This window comes from Armigeres subalbatus, chromosome 2 (genome assembly GCF_024139115.2).
Source record: "Armigeres subalbatus isolate Guangzhou_Male chromosome 2, GZ_Asu_2, whole genome shotgun sequence".
NCBI classification, from domain to species: Eukaryota; Metazoa; Arthropoda; class Insecta; order Diptera; family Culicidae; genus Armigeres; species Armigeres subalbatus.
The window spans coordinates 281,272,525-281,292,279 of record NC_085140.1 but is presented as its reverse complement, the minus strand read 5'-3'; the positions used below and the strand labels follow the sequence as shown (position 1 = coordinate 281,292,279).

At 36.7% G+C, this 19,755-nt stretch overlaps 1 protein-coding gene across 4 annotated transcripts in view; it reads right to left on the bottom strand.

Annotated features, from left to right (window-relative positions):
• LOC134212319 (tubulin glycylase 3A-like) overlaps nt 1-19,755 on the bottom strand; it is a 27,217-nt gene extending 7,462 nt beyond the window's left edge. For 2 of the 4 annotated variants that reach the window (XM_062690066.1, XM_062690068.1), the window contains exons 1-2: nt 19,619-19,733; nt 17,951-19,403 (exon numbers count right to left, since the gene is read on the bottom strand). In XM_062690066.1, the coding sequence (XP_062546050.1) occupies nt 17,951-19,322 (1,372 nt within the window). In that variant the 5' untranslated portion in view covers nt 19,323-19,403; nt 19,619-19,733. Of the gene's footprint in view, nt 1-17,950; nt 19,404-19,618 lie in introns of all 4 variants that reach the window. The other 2 variants (XM_062690067.1, XM_062690069.1) reach the window with 2 other exon arrangements.

Sequence of the window (19,755 nt, the reverse complement as noted above, 5' to 3'; positions counted from 1 at the left end):
CTTTTTCCTTCTTCCTTCTTACTTTTTCATTCATTCTTCTTTCTTCTTCCTTCTTCCTTCCTCTTTCTTACTGCTTTCTTCTAACTTCTTCCTTTTTCCTTCTGCCTTCTTTCTTGTTCCATCTCCTTCTACCTTCTTCCTTATACTTTATTCCTTCTTTCTTCTTCCTACTTCCTTCTTCTTTTTTTCTTTCTTCCTTCTTCCTTTTTCTTTCAGTCCTTCTTCCTTTTTTTTCTTCATTTTTCCTTCTTCTTTTTCCCTTCTTCTTTCTTCCTTCTTCTTTAATCCTTCTTCCTTCTCCCCTCTTCTTCCTTCTTCATTCTTTCTTATTTCTTCTTTCTTCTTTCTTCCATTTCTTGCTTCTCCCTCCTTTCTTTCTCCTCTTTCTTTCTTCATTTTTCCTTCTTTTTTTCATTTTTCTTTCTTCCTTCTTCCTTCTTCTTTCTTTCTTTCTTCTTCCTTTTCTTCCTTTTCTTCCTTTCTTGCTTCTCCCTTCTTTCTTCTTCCCCCTTCCTTCTTCTTTCTTCCTCCTTCCATCTCCTTCTACCTTCATCCTGCTTCCTTCTTCCGTCACATACTTATTAAGAAAACGTATTTCAACTATTCGGCCAAACGGCATTTGGCCAAATGACCCTAAACCCAATATTTCTTCTTCCTTATTCCTTGTTATTTCCTCCTTCTTCCTTCTTCTTTCCTCATTCTTCCTTCTTCCTTATTTCTTCTAAGTTGTTTCTGTTTTCTTCCTTATTTGTTCCTCTTTCTTCCTTTTCCCTTCTTCCTTCATCCTAATTCCATCCTCTTTCTTCCTTCCTCATTTCTCCATATTCCTTCTTCCTGCACACACTTATTAAGAAAACATATTTGAACTATTCGGAAAAACGACATTCGGCCAAACGGCATTCGCCAAATGACCCTGAACCTTTAAATCTAAGATTACCTTACATGAACATTGATTTCTGATAAAATTTTCTAGATTTACATATTGAGCTTCACACACGGACCGTCTAGGTTTTCTTTGAAGTTTCTGCTTTTTAGCACTTATTTAGAACATCGGCATTGGTCATCATAAAAAACGGACTTTAATATCTACATATCTATTAAGAAAATGCCTAAATTACTACATTCATTGCTTGGATTAATTTTGAAATCCTAGTATCGCAAATTTTCTTGTCGACACCTATGTTTTCTATATATTTATGCAACTTACCCATTCGAATTGATTAATTTGGTGTAAACTTAATAATACCCTCAAAGTTGCAGAATATTTTAGAAGCAATTTATTTTTATTATTACAGAATCGACACATAACTGGTCGGGGTTTTGCCGCATCACACCAATCGGTTTTTCTTCTTCTTCTTCTTCTCCTTCTTCTTCTTCTTTTTTCTTCTTCTTCTTCTTCTTCTATGGCTCTACATTCCAACTGGAATTTGGCCTAGCTTTTCAACTTAGTATTCTATTAGCATTTCCTCAGTAATTCATTGAAAGCTTTTCTATGCCCGCCATTGCATGAGTATGTATCTTGTGTGGCAAGTACAATGGATACACTACGCCCAGGGAACCGAGCATATTTTCAACCCGAAACACCCTAGACAGGACCGAGAATCGAACTCGCCATCTCCGGATTGGCAATCCTACGCATTTGCTCACAAGGCTACTGGAGACCCCTGGGCTTATTCCTTGAAATACAAAAAAAAATCCTGGGGATAATTCAAAAGACTCCTCCGTGAAATGCTGAATAATGGCCCGTAATAAAATCCTTGTAAAATTCGAATCACAAATTCTTCAAATTCCCAAAGAACGGGGAAAGAGAATAATAATTCCCATTGGCAAATTCTAATGCATTTCTGGTCGAAATTCCAAGAAAAAGATCAGTGGAAATTGCATGAAATGTTTCATGTGGCATTGCCGTCATGACATCCATCCTTTGGAAATTCAAAATTTTGTTGAACTTTTTTTACGGAAATAGAATTTAAGGATTCGCTTTGCGTTCATTGATTTGATGAGTATTTTTACACGGCTATTGTAGTTCACCTTGAGCGTGAAAAAAAAATTAAAACCCTGATTAATCCACCTAGCGGTGATGATGCCTTTCTCGCTCGTTCAAAAGGGTTGACAAACATATTTTTCACATTTGTTTATGGCAGCCTTACTTTGTACCGTTAAATGCACAAAAACGATCCAGAAAAATGAAAAACGATCCATAAATATCTGAATGTTCCATAAAACGCTACCTTAAATCCAAAAAATAGCTCAGGCGTATACATAAAGATTAATTTTAAGATCCATAACTAAGCATAACTAAGCTAAAAAAATAAACCAAATAATTGGAAAATAAGTATGTACCTTTAAACATGATCAATAAAAACAATATCATTCCTGCTATTTTCCCATCATCCATTTGGAAAATGATCCATAGAAAACTACATTTTGATCCATAAAAATACAATTTTGCGCAATTTTTATCGTGATTATGATCCAAAACTTCGGTAATATGATCCATAGTTTTGGATATATGATCCATAATGTTGGTCATTTGACAAACTTTCGAGTGTTTCTTGTTTTGAAGTCAGAATCCAGCATAGGCTTCTGGCACCCATCAATAAGTTAGCCTTTTTAAAATTATTGTTTTGAATAGTATGATTCTTCATATAGATAAGAATTCATTTTTTGCTGATGAGCAGTTCCGTTTTTGTCATTGACATTCAACCACTTTTCAACTAAGATTTACGAATTTGATCCGACTCAATAAAATCTAAAGAGAATTCTACTACGGTTGCTTTTCTTCATATGGAGAGCATTTCGGAGTGATTAACCGAAGGTTTTATTAAAATTGATTCATATTAATTTGTTTTTGTATATATTATAATGAACTGATCTAAAATTATTTATCAGATCACTCTGTACAGGTAAACTATCACTGTACAAAATCTGATAGATTACTCGTGACAGAGCTGGTGTTACCAAAATCAGCATACTTGGGCCAATAATGTCTAATACTTTATATCATACTGATTGCATACCTGATATTATTCTATCAGGAAATCAAAAATCGTTGATTGCCTTAGAGTAATTTGTTATGGATTATAGCAAGGATGTTTTCGATCATTTAGTAATATAGGTTCGATAATTTAGTAGTTTGTCAATAACTCATTGCAGAGGATAAATGTCGAAAAATATTCGCACCAGAAGTCCACCATAAAACACGTTTAAAATTTAACTTCTGGTATGAGTAATCGACAAACTAAATGATCGAACTTAGATTACTACATGATCCAAAACATGCTTGGATTGTAGAAAAGTTTGGATACATTTTCCATTGACTTGCCAAAAAGAAAATTTTTCTTCAAATCCTACCGAATCTCAGCTTCTCCCACATAATCCGAGTGCTATTTGAAATCTTCAAACAGATGTGTTGTCACTATGAATGGGGTTCCAATTGGTCTAGCGAAGTCCAAGATTTAGGACTTATGTATAGCATGAATCAATTAACTATCAAAAACCACACCGAAGGTATGCAAGCGAAAAAGTACGAATATAGTAAGTATTTATAGAAAATCAAAACCATTTACTAAAATAAATTGTTTTATTTTCAAACTAATTGTTAGACCAGCCATGTTTTACATATACTGTGCCAATATGAATTATTTGCTGCAACGCCAGGAAAAATGCATTATAGTGGATTCAAAATAAATGTTGAAATTGATTCTGAAGTTGCTTCCCTGCACACCAAAACATTATGAATATTAGGTGACATATTTGAATGAATTGACACAAAAGCACATGACGTAAACTCAATCGTATATGTTTTTCAACGTCAGATGATTTAAATATGCCACGGAACCTAAAACCATAGCACCAGGTGCGTTGCTGCACGAATGCACAAGCAGCCGATGATCAGTGCAAATTGCATATAACCTGTTATACTTCGATCACCACTCATCCAAGAAGTAAAGATAGCTGAGAGGTAACGTTCTAGCCTCTCACTCAGAGAATCTGTGTTCGACGCCCGTTCGGTTCTTGTTCTTTTTCAAAAACATATTTATAAACAATTTTTATTTTCTATAACTCAATACCACATTTTTAACATCGTTAACATTAAAACATCGATTCGTCAAATCTGAGAGGCGAGAGCACTCCCACGCAATCCAACACCACCAACAGGTAGCCGAAGTATTTAGGTAGCCGATATATGTTAGACTACATATCTACACATGTCTTTTAATCGAAATAATTAGACTTTCATGTTGCCAATCTAAAAGAAAATTAAATTTCAAACCCGAAAAATCTAACTATTTTCGACTAAAATGTGTTTTAACATTTCAATAATCATTTTAATAATCATTTTAAAATTGACGCCCTTCACCCTTGCCGGGGTGATGGGCCAATGGGGCGTGTTGGTGATGCTTCCTTCTGCAATGTTCATCCAACGGCAAGCGACTGAAGCGAATGCAGTGACGTTTTTTTTAGTAGCATTTTTTTTAGTATTACAAAAAAATCCCGGGATATAGAACAAAAAATGTTTCCAGTTGGCAAACATTCGAGTGCTTCCCAGTTTGAAGTCAGAATCCAGCTTAGGCTTCTGTCACCCAATCAATAAGCTAGCCTTTTTAAAATTATTGTTTTGAATAGTATGATTCTTCATATTGGTAAGAATTCATTTTTTGCTGATAGCAGCTTCGTTTTTGTCATTGACATTCAACCACTTTTCAACTAAAATTAACGAATTAGATCCGACCTTATAAAATCTGAAGATAATTCTACTATGGTTGCTTTTTTTTTCATATGGAGAGCATTTCACAGTGATGGTACGAAGATTGAATTAGAACTAATTTATTTAATTTGCTTTTGTATCCAAAATCCAAAAGATCCAAAATTATTTATCATTTCACTCCATACAGGTAAACTATCCATGTACACAATCTGATAGATTACTCGTGACAGAGCTGGTGTTACCTTAATCAGCATACTTGGGCCAATAATGTGTAATACTTTATATCATACTGATTGCATACCTAATATTATACTTAATTAATTAAATAATTAACAAACCTATACATTTAGTAGTTTGTCAATAACTCATTCCAAAGGTTGAATTTCAAACGTGATGTCCACCATTTCTAGTGCGAAGGTTTATACAACTCTGCCTTATTGTTGTTTCTTTTGCACTAATAACAAAATGATAGCGCTAGTTGCAGTAACTTATACTGACTAATAATAACTAATAAAAAAAATTGTTATCATACAGTATAAGTTATTACAAACTAGTGCTTTAAATCGATTATTAATTAAATTAAAACAACAAACTGTAGGGCAGAGCTGTCGAAAAATTTTCGCACCAGTAGTCCACCATAAAACACGTTTTGAAATTTAACCTCCGGGATGAATCATCGACAAACTAAATGATCGAACTGAGATTACTACATGATCCAAAACATGCTTGGATTGTAGAAAAGTTTGGATACATTTTCCGTTGACTTGCAAGAATGGAACATTTTCTCCGAATCCTTCCGAAACTCAGCTTCTCCCACATAATCCGAGTGATATTTGAAAACTTCAAACATATATGTTATCACTATGAATGGGGTTCCAATTAATTGGTCTAGCGAAGTCCAAGATTTAGGACTTATGTATGTATGTATGAATTAATTAACTATCAAAACCACACAGAAGATATGCAAGCGAAAAGGTAGGAATATAGTAAGTTAATATTTGTAGAAAATCAAAACCATTTACTAAAATAAATTGTTTTATTTACAAACTAATTGTTAGAAAAGCCATGTTCTACATATACTGTGCCAATATAGATTATTTGCTGTAACGCCAGGAAGAATGCATTACAGAGGATTCAAATTAAACGTTGAAATTGATGTTGCTTCCTTGCACATCAAAACACTATGAATATTAGGTGACATATCTGAATGAATTGACACAAAAGCACATGACGTAGACTCAATCGTATATGTTTTTCAACGTCAGATGATTTAAATATGCCACGGAACCTAAACACAGCATCCGGTGCGTTGCCGCACGAATGCACAAGCAGCCGATGATCAGTGCAAATTGCGTATAACCTGTTATACTTCGATCACCACTCATCCAAGAAGTAAAAATAGCCGAGGGGTAACGTTCTATCCTCTCACTCAGAGGGCCTATGTTCGACGCTCGTTCGGTTCTCTTTTTTTTTCGAAAACATATTTATAAACAATTTTTGTTTTCTATAACTCAATACCAAATTTTTAAAACGTCTTCTCTGCGTTAAAGATTAAAACATCGATTTGTCAAATTTGAGAGCCGAGAGCACTCCCACGCAATCCAACACCAGCAACAGTTAGCCGAAATCTTCACTTATATGTTACACATGTTTTTAATCGAAATAATTAGACTTTCATGTTGCCAATCTAAAAGTAAATTAAATTTCGAATCCGAAAAATCTAACTATTTTCGGCTAAAATGTGTTTTATCGTTTCAACAGTTATTTTAAACTTGTCGCCTTATATCCCTTACCGGGTGAAATAAAAAAGCATCACCCGGCCCCCATTTTGTTTACTCGCTTCCGTCAGGGCCAAAGCGGTGTGTTGGTGATGCTTCCTTCTGCGATATTCATCCGACGGCAAGCGACTGAAGCGAATGCAGTGCCGTTCGCTCCCGCCGAAATGTGCTTGCATAGCGTCCTCACGTACACCAGCTGCGCTCCCATACGCTGATTGAACGCTACAAAAATAGCTGCCACGTGAGAAGTTCACTCGTATATAGGGTATGCGAGCGCATGATAGCAAAATAATAGAAAAAATGGGCCTGATTACGTTTAGTAAAGAGAAACGTTATTAATTATTGAACAGTTTTCTCTTCGTTAGAGGTAACCCAAATAAACACTTCAGTGAAGACAATGGGTTCTTAATAATATTGTTCATCATTGCATTTCTTAACGTTTGCTTTACTTGAAGCGACACGTTGTAATTATGCCATTATGAATACTAACTGAAAACAAGAATTTCCCCAACAAATTGGCTTTCCTACCTATATACTGCCGCCGAAAGCGTAACTGTTCCATATTTTCTTCCATGCAAAATCAATATTGGACGATTATGCTTGCGACGGCAGTATAATGGAGCTCATTTTACCTCCAAAGAAATTTAGATTAATTATCAAGGCGAAATGAATCCAATTTCATGTCTAGCAAATTCAAAGTTTGTCTATCAGTTAATGCATTAAAACTATCAATTTAGAACCACTATTGATTTTATCAAATATATTTTCTTTCATTGATTCAATAATACTTCCAATATTGGTACCGTTACCCTAGCAGAGTGAACTCTGTGGCTTTGAAAAGAAATTAACATATACCAATTTGATGAATACTGTACGACTTATATTTACTCATACCATGTGTGTCCCGATGGTTTAGTGGTAAAGTAAGCGCTTTCCACCCCAAAGGTCAGCAGTTCGAATCTAGGAAAATTCAGCGTAGAACATTTTGCTGTTTTTTTATACGCAAAAACAGTTTTTTGGCCATAACTCCAGATTGCGATGAGTTATTGATCTAATTTTCAATAGCAAACAATGGGACTGAATTCCGCGTCGACTGCAACTTGTTGCGAGCAAATCGGACAATGGGAAGTTCAAAAAAGTGTGTCTACAAAATTTGTACACATACACACATACACACATACACACATACACACACACACACACATACATCCACACATACAGACATCACCTCAATTCGTCGAGCTGAGTCGATCGGTATATAAAAATCGGCCCTCCGGGCCTCCTATCAAAATTTTGTTTTTGAAGCAGTATTATAGCCTTTACGTACACTTAGTGTACGAGAAAGGCAAAAACACGTGGATCGGGAGCTAAACCCTTCATCTCCCATGTGACTTATCGAGGTCATTCCACAACCCCCCCCCCCCCCTCCCCAAATCAAACGACGTTCTTTTTGCCTAGGCTTCTTAAGATTGGATAAAGGATCAATAAAACTCTCAGATTTAAAGGAATGGTAAAATTTAAATAAGAAAGAACTTGTTTTGCTTTTCTAAGCTCCTATTATCGCCGCAGCAATATAACCAGTGAAAAGGTCTTAGTAGGCCCTCGTAAATTGTGCAAATTTTCTCAGAAAGTAAATTTGATAATATGTGTTAAATTTGTTCCTATATGTTAATTTATTGGTAAATTTGTTAACTAAATTGAAAAATAATCGACGGGATAGTTGTATTAGGATGTTTTTTTAAATCATCCAAGAATTTATTCTAACAGGAAGTGAGTTTTTTGTGGTCAGATCACCGTTTGAAAGCTCGTATGATTTGTCGGGCCACCAAATTGTAAGTAAGAGTGGAACTAACTAATTTATCCAATATTTAATATATAGGGTGGGTGTACCAATTGTCGCCATACATAAGAACAATTTTTTTTTTAAATAAGTATAAGTAAAGGCATGTGGGTGAACTTTATATATCAAGGGAAAGGTTTTACCTACTGCTCCTTAGAAAAGCTGTGAAAACCACAATATAATTAGTTGTTATCCTCAAGATTAATTAATCCATAATAGGAACGCATGCACCAGTTGTGGCACTATTCTTAATTTTGGTTCCTTATTTGGCAAATCTCATTGTTTTCTTATGGGATTGGCCAAATAGGGACCACTAGTGCGACATCTGGTGCAAAGGACGTCAAAACTTAAGCAAAATCAATTTTTACAATTGTGCTTTGCTTGTTTTGTAGGAGATCAAAGAAAGGTGTTATAGTATCATATGAATATGCTTTGTCGATATGAACTAGGTTTGCGGTAATTTGATTGGCCATTTGGCATATAAAGCACTAGTGCGACAACTGGTGCTATAGCCACAACTGGTACGCCTAGCCTAAGGGATTCTAGGTACAATGCAAATCAATAAAGCCTTCAAAGATCAATGTCGAGCTTTCATTCCATTTGCGACGAGCGAACCTATCAAGGGTTTTGGGAATCCTACGAGATTTCTAGATTTTCTATTTCAGGGCTCGATGAATATCATTTTAAATGTTTAAGTCATCCATGGATATCTGGTAGGCCGACCTGCGAACAATATACATCAGTTGGGTCGAGCGAAAATGAAATTTTTGTTTGTGATATAGAAAAGGTGATAAAAGTTAGCCCCCCCGTAGAATTTTTCATTAGTTACGCCAATGCACCTTTGGCATTCACTCTTCTCTGAAATCCTGATTTCGACACCAGCATTGTTGGTGCATCATCAGTACAAACTCCTCAATTTTTTTCCACTGCAAGCCACCAGATTCAGAAAGCTATTTATCGTCATGGTTCCCACGGCCCCATAGGTTGGGAAACACTGATATAAGGGTTGTGAACATGAAGCTTACCAGTTGTTCGATATTGATATATTTTAATCTGTAAGAACTATAAATTTATAGACTTCTATATCATTGTTCTGGGATTAATACAAGATGTTTAGGCAAGTTTATTTTGGTGTTCAATTTACAAATGCAACAAATGTTCACCTTCGTCTCTTTCAAATAACCGAAGCATTGCATCCTATGCTAAAAAATGTTTAAGTCTTCTCAATGAGAGGAGGAGGAGAATGTGGGGTTTGACTAAGGCTTCGGTCCGATTCGAGAATTAAAATCAATTTAAACTAAAAAATGACAGTTCAACAATTTGCAAATAACCCTGCTCACAGAGCAAGATAATTTTTGACAGATATTGAATCATTTTTGATAGATGTTTTGTCGGTCTTGCTGGGTAGCACCAGCCATTCTTATGAGCGGGGGATTTCATAATTTCCGAACTGTCACTTTTAAGTTTAATTTGATTTTAATTCACGAATCGGACCAAAGCCTAAGATACATTCAGCGTGTGATTCACACCTCAACGTATACACCGACGAGCAGCAAGCCATGACTTGGCCTCTTCTTGTCAGATCTCTGCGTGGCGTGCACAGAGGGTACAAAAGAGGTACAAAAGACACATTCTAGACTGATACAGTGTTGCAGACGAAAAAAAAGCAACATAATTCCCATGAACTGCATTCCTGTGCAGGTGTAGTTGTAGACAGCTTTTTATGCTCCTGGCAACGTGCATTATACAACAACCCAATATTATATAAGCACCTCCTTCCAGACATGTAGGATTTATACAAATGCAATAAATCAACCTGGAATTGGGAACACACTTCAAGTGTGTTCTTTGCAGGGACACGATAGTCTTTTCCACATAGGCGCTGGCAAGTGCAGGTAGAAGTTTGACTTTCAGTGGATCGCCCTTGATTTACACCAAAGCTATGCAAACCGGGAGCACACCGTTGGTTCCCACAGGCGTACATACCTTCGCTATTGACTTGTAAAATAAAATAGTGAATCGTTTGCATGACATAGACACAATTATGGCTTGTTAAACAGGGAAATTGTAGCCATTTCACTGTTTGATTTACTCTGTTCCCTGACGTTGCTTCCCGTTTTACCGTCCGCTTTTTGTGTGGGGTATATTTTTCGTAATAAATATGTAAAAAACAAGGGTGTATTGCGACAGTGGCCATATGCAGATATGTAACGTCAAAATTTTGATTGATTAATCGAACGATTATGGTACATCTTGGTAGAATTTAACTCAGTTTAAAAAACGTTTCGCCTCAATATATCTACTACGTCATTACGTTGGTAACAAAAGAAAATTAGCAACAAAACAGATTGTTTTTGATAAGAAAATTCTTCAGATCTTTTTTGTAGAATGTCACTTGTCAAAATACGATCTGTAAAGCTACAATAAAGTGGTGGATTAAAAAATACTAATTCAATAGTATTTATTCGTCTTTTTACTAGTGAGATCGTCTGTGTTGTTGGATCCCATCACATACACTCCATTCAAGTACCACATCTACTAGCGACAGAGCACAAGATGGAGTTGGGAAGCAGATTAAGCGAGTATCCGATGGAAGTCGATAAGTGACCGCATTTGCGTTTTGAGTATGAAAAACAAATTCTTCAGCCTACAGCCTGATCAGCTTCTATGCCCCAACGAATGATAAACCTGATGCACTATGGGGGATCCCCATACAAGCGAGCGGTCAAAAATAAAATTGGACTTTTAAAGTGATTTTCCACTTAGTTTTAGCTGTGTATGGTCGAAATAGCATGAATATACAATTTCCAACCCCCCTTTGGGGATCGTCTATGAATTACGTAATTATTTTTTCATAGGTTCGATTAACGTGACAAAGCAAACCTATTTGGGAAGTTGAAATTTCGTGCGTTTTCTTAAGGAGAAGGAAGGGGCTGTACAAAAACTAAGTTCAGCAATTTATGGACATTATGGCGGCGATCATGTTAAATGACATTAATTTCATGACATTCCGTGATATTTTTTTGTTCTCACTCTCATGCCTCACAATTTGTATTTAGAACAATTTGTTTGACAAAGTACTAGGATCTGAAGGATCATAAAGCATTAAATGTTAATCAAATAATCAGAATTGAAAATAACTTTTGAAAAAGGGTATTAGCAAATTAGAAATCGCAATCCCATGACATTTTTACGTGTACAAGTTATTCAAAAAATGAGATTAATATATTCTCAAAAATGTGGACATTCATTGTGGAATGTAAGAATGCTCCATTCTTCCGAAAAGCAAAATTCTTTTAATTTAAATAACAACACTATTTGAATTACTTTTGATTTGTTTTCATGATTTCTACAAGTTATATACAGCATCATTCTTTTTCTGTGTCAAGGTTTAAGTCTTCAATGATATTTTCTTCAATTCCATCAACGATGGAAGATGAGATAAATTCATCTAAAGTATTAGAAGATAAAGAACTTTTGAAAATCTTCAAATATTACAAAATTACGCATGGCATAAGAATAACTAAGTGAAAATTTTTTCCAACGTCTCCTCGTTATCCAAATCGAGCTTAAAATGGATCTGATTCATGTAAGGCACGAAGGAAAATGTCAACATTTGCCTCTCTTGATCATTTTCTTGCATTATGAGTTCTAAATTTCTTCAACTGTTTATATTGACTTTCCGCTGGTTGTTCAGCCAGTGAACCTCAAAGTGTAGATGAGTGAATAAATATTTCCCTACCATTAGCCAGACATTCATGAACACTAGCAGGAATTTCATACGCTCCGTTCTAACTAAGATATTGTTCGTCTTTACTTTTGCAATAAACATGTCAGGAATTATTGATTCCAGGAGATTTATAAATATTTACATATTATGAAATCTCATATTTAGTTCTCCATCAGTAGCTAATGAATAGCTCAGAAAATTAGGTTTAGAGAATGACTCAAACCACTCAAGCCCCAAACGCATTTCAGCGGAATGGCGACGGAAACAGTAAAATTTGACAGGAAATATATGAGCGAACTGTTAAATCCTTCCGTTACCGTTGTGCTGCATTGCATTGGGGGTTTTATTCATTTACTCCTTTGAAAAGTTAATTAAATGAGCTCAAATGGTTATAAATAAAGTCGAAGTTATTACCAATAAATGTATTTTGACCATACCCTTTGAGCGCATAGTTCAGTCTGACCCATTTTCAATAGGAAACGATGGGACTAGATTTCCCGTCGAATGAAACTTGTTGCGAGAAAATCGGACACAAATAAGTGTCTAAATGGCGATTGCGTTCTTTTGCGCACATACATACAGACGCGCATGCACACACATACAGACATCTCCTCAATTCTTCGCGCTGAGTTAGTTGATATATACCACTAGGGGTCTCCGGGCCTTCTATCAAACATTCGTTTTTGGAATGAGCATTAACCTTGGAGTACGAGAGAGGCAAAACACGGTAAAAAAACAAATGAAAAAAAAATCAGAGTGACTTAACTCTGTTAATTGCAAATACTGGCAAGAAATTCTTTCGGGACATTTTAGTCGAAGCTTTGTCCTTGATGTGTATCATAAAAGAACCCGGGATTCCTGAGGAAAAAAAGTTCTTCACTATCAAAGTTGAAAATAGCGTCGTTTTGGAAAAATATTGCTTCCGCATTTTTTCAATTTTTTTCACAGTGTAACCATTAGTTTTTGCACACCATTTAAAAGCTTATACAATAACCTTTGTAATGATGTATTAACATTGAAGAAAAAACATTTAAAAATATTTCAATAAATAGTTGAAAATAAAATATTTTTCAGAAAATTTGCTAACTTTTTACCCATTTCTGACTTTTGCCACCTTATATCTTTGGAACTAGTGCACCTAGAGACTTCAAATTCAGAATTTCTCTTAATTAGAGTATTGACAATGGAGAGAAAATATTTTAAAATAATTCGGAAGACATGACATTTTCGATTAATGACCGCCCGAAATCCTATAGTGTGATGTCTTGAAGGATGCGTTCGATGAGAGCAAATATAGTAAAGTAATAGACTCCCAAGAAACCACCCATCATTAATTATTGCATGTAATCAATCACAGATCAGCATATTAAATGCTAATTGCATTAGATCAGTTTTAACGATGTAAAGATGCATTTATTCATCAACTGCCAAGCAACGATACACTAGTTCAGCATTACGAATGCAGCGATGCAATACTTATGCTTTACTAGCAGACCCGACGAACTTCGTTCCGCCTAAAATTGATTTATTATTTGATTAGTTGTCGAGTTATGCTGAAATTTCTGGTTCATTTGTATGGGATCCCTTCTTTTTATAAGGGGGAGGGGTTTCAAACAACCATAGAAACATCCTTCCTTCCAAAACCTCCACATGCAAGATTTAGTTCCATTTGCCTGATTAATTTTAGAGTTATGATGAAATTGGTGTTTCATTTGTATGGGAGCTCCCCTTTCCAAAGAGGGGAGGGGTCTCGAACCATCTTAAGAACCTTAACCGGCCCCAAAAACCTCTGCATACAAATTTTCACGCCGATCGGCTCAGTAGTTTCTGAGCCTATAAGGTTCAGACAGACAGACAGAAAAAATAATTAGGAAAGAAAGAGAAAGGAAGAGCCGACTTTTCACTTCTTACTTTTCTTTGCTCTCTTTCCACTTTTAACTTCCCACTTCACACTTTCAATCTAAATTAAATCCACGGAAGCCACGCACAACTGTTATTTTTGTTATTCCATGCATTCTGCGACGCAGCAAAGCAAGAATAATGAAAATGGCGGTTGTGCGTGGCTCCCGTTTAGAATGGCGTGCTCTTGAAAACGCGAGTGAATTTGAATCATTTGTTTGAGAAACTGGATATATCCATTTTTCACAATTTCGGGAAAACAACAAAAAACTGTTTTTGAACAAATTGGCACCGAATCTTTCGATTTCTTCGACACAGATCAATAGACTTTAGCAAAACTCAACATCCTGGGCACCTCCAGTGCAAAAACTTTAAGCAGTACTCCATAATTGCTCTTCAAAGTGCGTGGACATATGTAGTTTCTCAAACAAACGAAAAAAAATTCATACATTCCTGAACAAAAATTTTTTTTCGTGTTTTTTGCCAGAATAAGTATTTTTGGACAAGGATTCAGAATATATAAAGATCTCATTTTGACCAGTTTCTCAAACAAACGGTTCATTTAGTTTTGGATTCCGGGAGACTTGTCCTTAGATGCGAGTGGGAGTTGCGTATTCCGTGTTTCGTGGAAGATTATTTATTGTTTATGGAGATTTTGGATCGTTTATGAAAATTTCGTATTTATTTATTGCTTATACCCTGATTTCTTTATTGAGGCAATTTCCTATTTTGTTTATGGAAAATTTCAGGAGGAGTTTTTTTAGTCATCTCTACACATGCAAATCCCGTGAGGCTTAAATTTATTTAGCTCGGGATGATTCATTATGGAAAATACCCAGTGATAAACAGTAAAAAGTAAGAAATGTGAAGTGAAAAGTGCGAAGTGAAAAGTTAGTAATGAGAATTGAAAACGATAAGTGAAAAGTGAGAAATAAGAAGTAGCTGTGAGAGGAGAGAATAAGAAGTGAGAAATGAAAAAAGAAAAGTGAGAAGTGAAAATTAGAAATGATTTTTTTTTCCTTTATTCATGTGAATTTTTAAATTTTCAAGTTCTTCACTTATCGAGAATGCCAAGGCCAGGTACACTTGGCAAGGAAGGGGGCAGAATTGCCACCCTTAAGTCCAACCGTGGAACCTTCCATTGACAAATTTTAATACAAATAAACTTAATGTATGAAAATTTTAAATCCTCATACTAAAATCTTAAAATTTGAATAGAAATGGTTAATGACTAAAAATGGTCGACGAAAAGAAAACTATGACGTAACATAACAAACGATGAAGTTTAAAACATCCAACTACGGCAAAATCCAGATAACCCCTAATAGTAATAGTAATAGTGATAGTAATAATATAGTTCCAAGTGACGTTGAGTGCGCTGCTCTCCGGAGATAATTGAAACGGCTTGAGGCGGAGGACTTACCCCATAATTGTCGCGGGCAAGCATCTTAACAGAAACGTTAGAAGTAAGTAGTGAGAAGTGTGAAATCAGTAGTGAGAAGTAAAAAAAATGAAAGAAGAGAAGTGAATAGTGAGGTGAGTAGGGAGAAATGAGAAGTGAGAAGTGAGCAGTGAAAAGTGAGAATGAGAAGTGAGAAATGATGGAAGAAAGAAGTAGAGAGAAGGGAGACAGAAGACGGATGATGGAAGAAAGAAGGAGGGAAAAGAAAGAAGAAAAGGAAGTAGAAAATATAAATAATAAGGGGAGGAAGAAAGAATAAGAAGAAGAAGAAAGAAAGGAGACAGGAAACGGATGACGGAAGAACGAAGAAGGGAGAAGAAAGAAGAAAATGGAAATAAGAACTAACTTGCCTCTTCTCTCTTTTCACTTCTTTTTCACATCTTACTACTCATTTCTCTTTTGCCCTTTTACTCTGGAAGAATTAAAAACTGCCTTACTGTTAATTCGATGGGGATCTTAAAAATGAACTGTGATGCAGACGTATGAATCACGAACTGTATCAAGTACACAAAGAAGAAAATATTGTGCATAAAATACGGCAGACGTCAATGAGTGGTAATCACAAACCACGAGCACGCGGACTGCACCTAATAAAATCGGACCTGGGGTATTATGTTCATCATGAATCTAATCGAATTCAATCTAGATCATAATTAATAATCCAATATATATGCAAATCCAGGTTGATTTTAATGCAATCTGTATTCAATCAATTTCTAATACGATCCGAATTAAATCAAAATTCAATTTAAATTTCATGCTATTCCAATTGAAGTAGAAATCCAATACACATTCGTCAAAACTAATCTGAAGATAGTCCGAACCTAATTTTAATCTAATCCATATTAAACCTAGGCAGGACCAATCTAAATAAGTTTTAATTTGGATTCAATAAATATAAATCCAATCATGTCCAATGTGAATATAAGTTTAAATACGATCCAATTCAATACCAATCAAAGTCCAACCCCATTTTAAACACAATTCGATGTTAATGCAATTCTGTTCAAATACCTTCTAATCTTATCCGAAAACAATTCAGGACCTGAGATTAGACCTAATAAAAGATTACTTTTAATTTAGGATAGAATTTTTCATAGAGGCACAATAAATTTCCATGCATATTTAAAGGAAATTAGGAAAAATATTCTATGGAAATCTATATTAAATATTAAATAAAAATTAGTTTAGGTTCCCTTTCTGATGATTCAACTAACGAACGGGTTAACTGAATTTCTGGGGGGCTAATAACCATTCCAAGGCAGCGTAACTAAACTCTGTCGTTAACTGTGTTTGGAGTAGGTCATTCATTCATTCATTTATTTAGTATACATCTAAACAGATAACACTGAATCAACAATTTGACGCCACAATACACGGTTCAAGGCCGCATCTCTCCATCCTCGAATACGCCCCACGCTCGCCAAGTCGTTTTGCACCTGGTCTGCCCATCTCGCTCGCTGCGCTCCACGCCGTCTCGTACCTGCCGGATCGGAAGCAAACACCATCTTTGCAGGGTTGCTGTCCGGCATTCCCGCAACAACCTACATGGAGTAGGTCACAACATCCAGAAAAAAAGCTACTTTGATAATTTTTAAAATGTGGCCGCCTCGTAGTAGTTTCTGGCGGTAAATACTTTGATGCCACGTGCCATTTGTATTGCGGATAAATTTTACAAATCTATGAGAGCCTTGGAAAATGATCACGAAAGTTTCTCCCTAATCGATTCGTCTTGGAATCTGTAAGGTGTGTATGTATTGTAGATACCTTGCAACAAAATGACAACTTTCGTGATCATTTCCATAATTAACTCATGCTGGCTATTTTTACATATACGTTAGCGCCTGGATACGACAGTGGCGGGTAGGAAACCAACCACTGTATGTGATTCATTGTAATGTATTTCCCTGTATTTGCCATAGAAAATCAAAAGTATTAAAAACTCATAATTGAAAAGAATCATGAACATTAAAGAAAGATTCTCCTGAAATGTTTTAACATTAGCTTAGCAAGGTAACTAAAAAAACTCGGCATACTCAAAATACTGGGTCTGAGTGAAATCCGTTAACACCAAACATGTCATAACCTATACACATAAAAATGAATTTCTGTCTGTCTGAACCTTATAGACTCGGAAACTGCTGAACCGATAGGCGTGAAAATTTGTATGCATAGCTTTTTGGGGTCGGGCAAGGTTCTTAAGATGGTTGGAGATCCATCCCCGCTTTGGAAAGGGAGGCTCCCATACAAATGAAACATCAATTTCATTATAACTCGAGAATCAAGCAAATGGAACCAAATCTGGAATGTGAAAGTTTTGGAAGGGCAAATATGTTTCTGTGATAGTTCGAAACCCCTCTCCCTTCTGGAAAGGGGGGCTCCCATACAAAAAAATTCTGCATAACTCGAGATCTAATCAGAGAATAAATCAATTTTAGCCGGAATAAAGTTCGTCCGGTTTGCTAGTTTTAAAATAAAATGGGGTTATGTTTAACTTTTTGACTGTTTGAAAAGTAATTCCTCTACTCACCTATATATTTCTGTATCACATATCTAGTTTTGCTAACGATCGGCGGATTCACCATTGTGATAATCTGCTTGATATTATTCATCAAATGAATGCCCCGACCACGACACTTATTTCCCGGTTTCACAATCCATATATTCAGGTACCCATCGAGCGCATACTGTGGCCAGTGATTTTTGATTTGTTCCAGCACCGATTTTGCTTCCGCAACATAGTTCGATATCATGTTTGCGTCCTCTTCAGCCTTCATCATCTGAATAGTGCCCCCTTCGTGGGTCAGCAGATAATGATGTGTAAGAAATACGTCCCAGTCGTGATCCCAAATTTTGATGTCCTCCTCTACGTCGATGTCGTTATGGAGACAGTAATCCAAATATTCTTTGCAGCGCGAAAGTGCAAAGTTTATACACGAACCTGGAACTTTTCCCTCGTCTGAAAGAATAGCATCCATGCCTTCCTTCTCGTTGGCTTCCACCAACCATTTTAGGAGACCCATCGAAGACGTCAGACGAAAGTTGTCTATGAATTCGTTTAGCTCTTCTGGATTCCAAACATTGTAGCAACGCGGAAAGTAGGTCTCCGACATGCCTTCCTCATAGAACCAATGAAAGTCGTGCAGAGCGGAGCAAAGACCTTCTTTTGTTGTAAATGGTGCCTTGCTGAAGCGATTGATGATCAGGGAGGAGTTTTTAGTCATATCCAACCAATCGGCCTTCTCCCTACGAGCCGTCCACAGAAGGTCGATTGGAGTGTGCTCCAGAAAGCGCGACATTATACTGCGCTCGCATTTTACGATGTGATTCTTGCGTGATTCACCTGGCTTCCGTTCTGGGAGCTGCTGAACTAGGTCCTCCAAAATGAACCCTGAGGAAGAAGTGTTTGCCTGTGGTTTAGCCCTAAACCCGTCTAGTTTCTCCACCCAACCCCTCTCAGTCAACGCTCGCCTAACGGTGTGGAACGACCCCCGGACAAGAAACACTCGATGATGTTTGGAGGCGTCTTGCACCTTTTTCCTGAGCTCATTCAGTCGATCCGCATTGATCCAGTTGTTTTTAAAGGGATTTATAAATTTAACCGTTGCTGTCAGGGGACCCATATTGCCTTCGATGTGTTTAACTGCCACTGTTTTGACCTCCTTATCGTCGTCATTTCCACTGCCACTATTGGTAGTCCCAGATTTTCTTTTCGTTCCGTTATCTGTTACATTGCCGTCCGGTCTGCTGCCTTCATTATCCTTGTCATTTTCACTTTCAATATCCTTTTCACTGGAACTAGAACCAGCATCGGAGCATTTATCACTATCACCAGCAGTACTGCTGGTACTACTGTTGCTGTTGTTGCTACTACAGCTATTGATTTCGTCCTCCATCATCATCGAAACTGTGACACAGGAAACCTCATTTTTCGAAAAGCATCGAAATATTTATGCCACCAACATTGCGCCCAAATCTTCTTCCTTGAACAAAACAACCCAAAACGAAATAAAAAACCCACCCACACCAGACAACTTTCTTTCGCCGCGCGCCACAACACGCGTTACACTACCAGTACTAAGCACTCGGAAGCCACTAAGCGCCTACATCACCACCCAACAACGACTGCTGCCCACAACCCACGCTATGCTGGGTCGAACCCTTTCCCGCCGAAAGGAGGAAATCACCACTCACTCACTCACGCTCGGCTCGAATCCGGTTCCCACCCACCAGTTCCTCACTGATTCCTCCTCTGCTCGACCCACTTCCGGGTGTCCTCCTCCAGCCACTGCACTTATCTGCACTCCTCCGATTTATCCACGGGATCACTTTTTC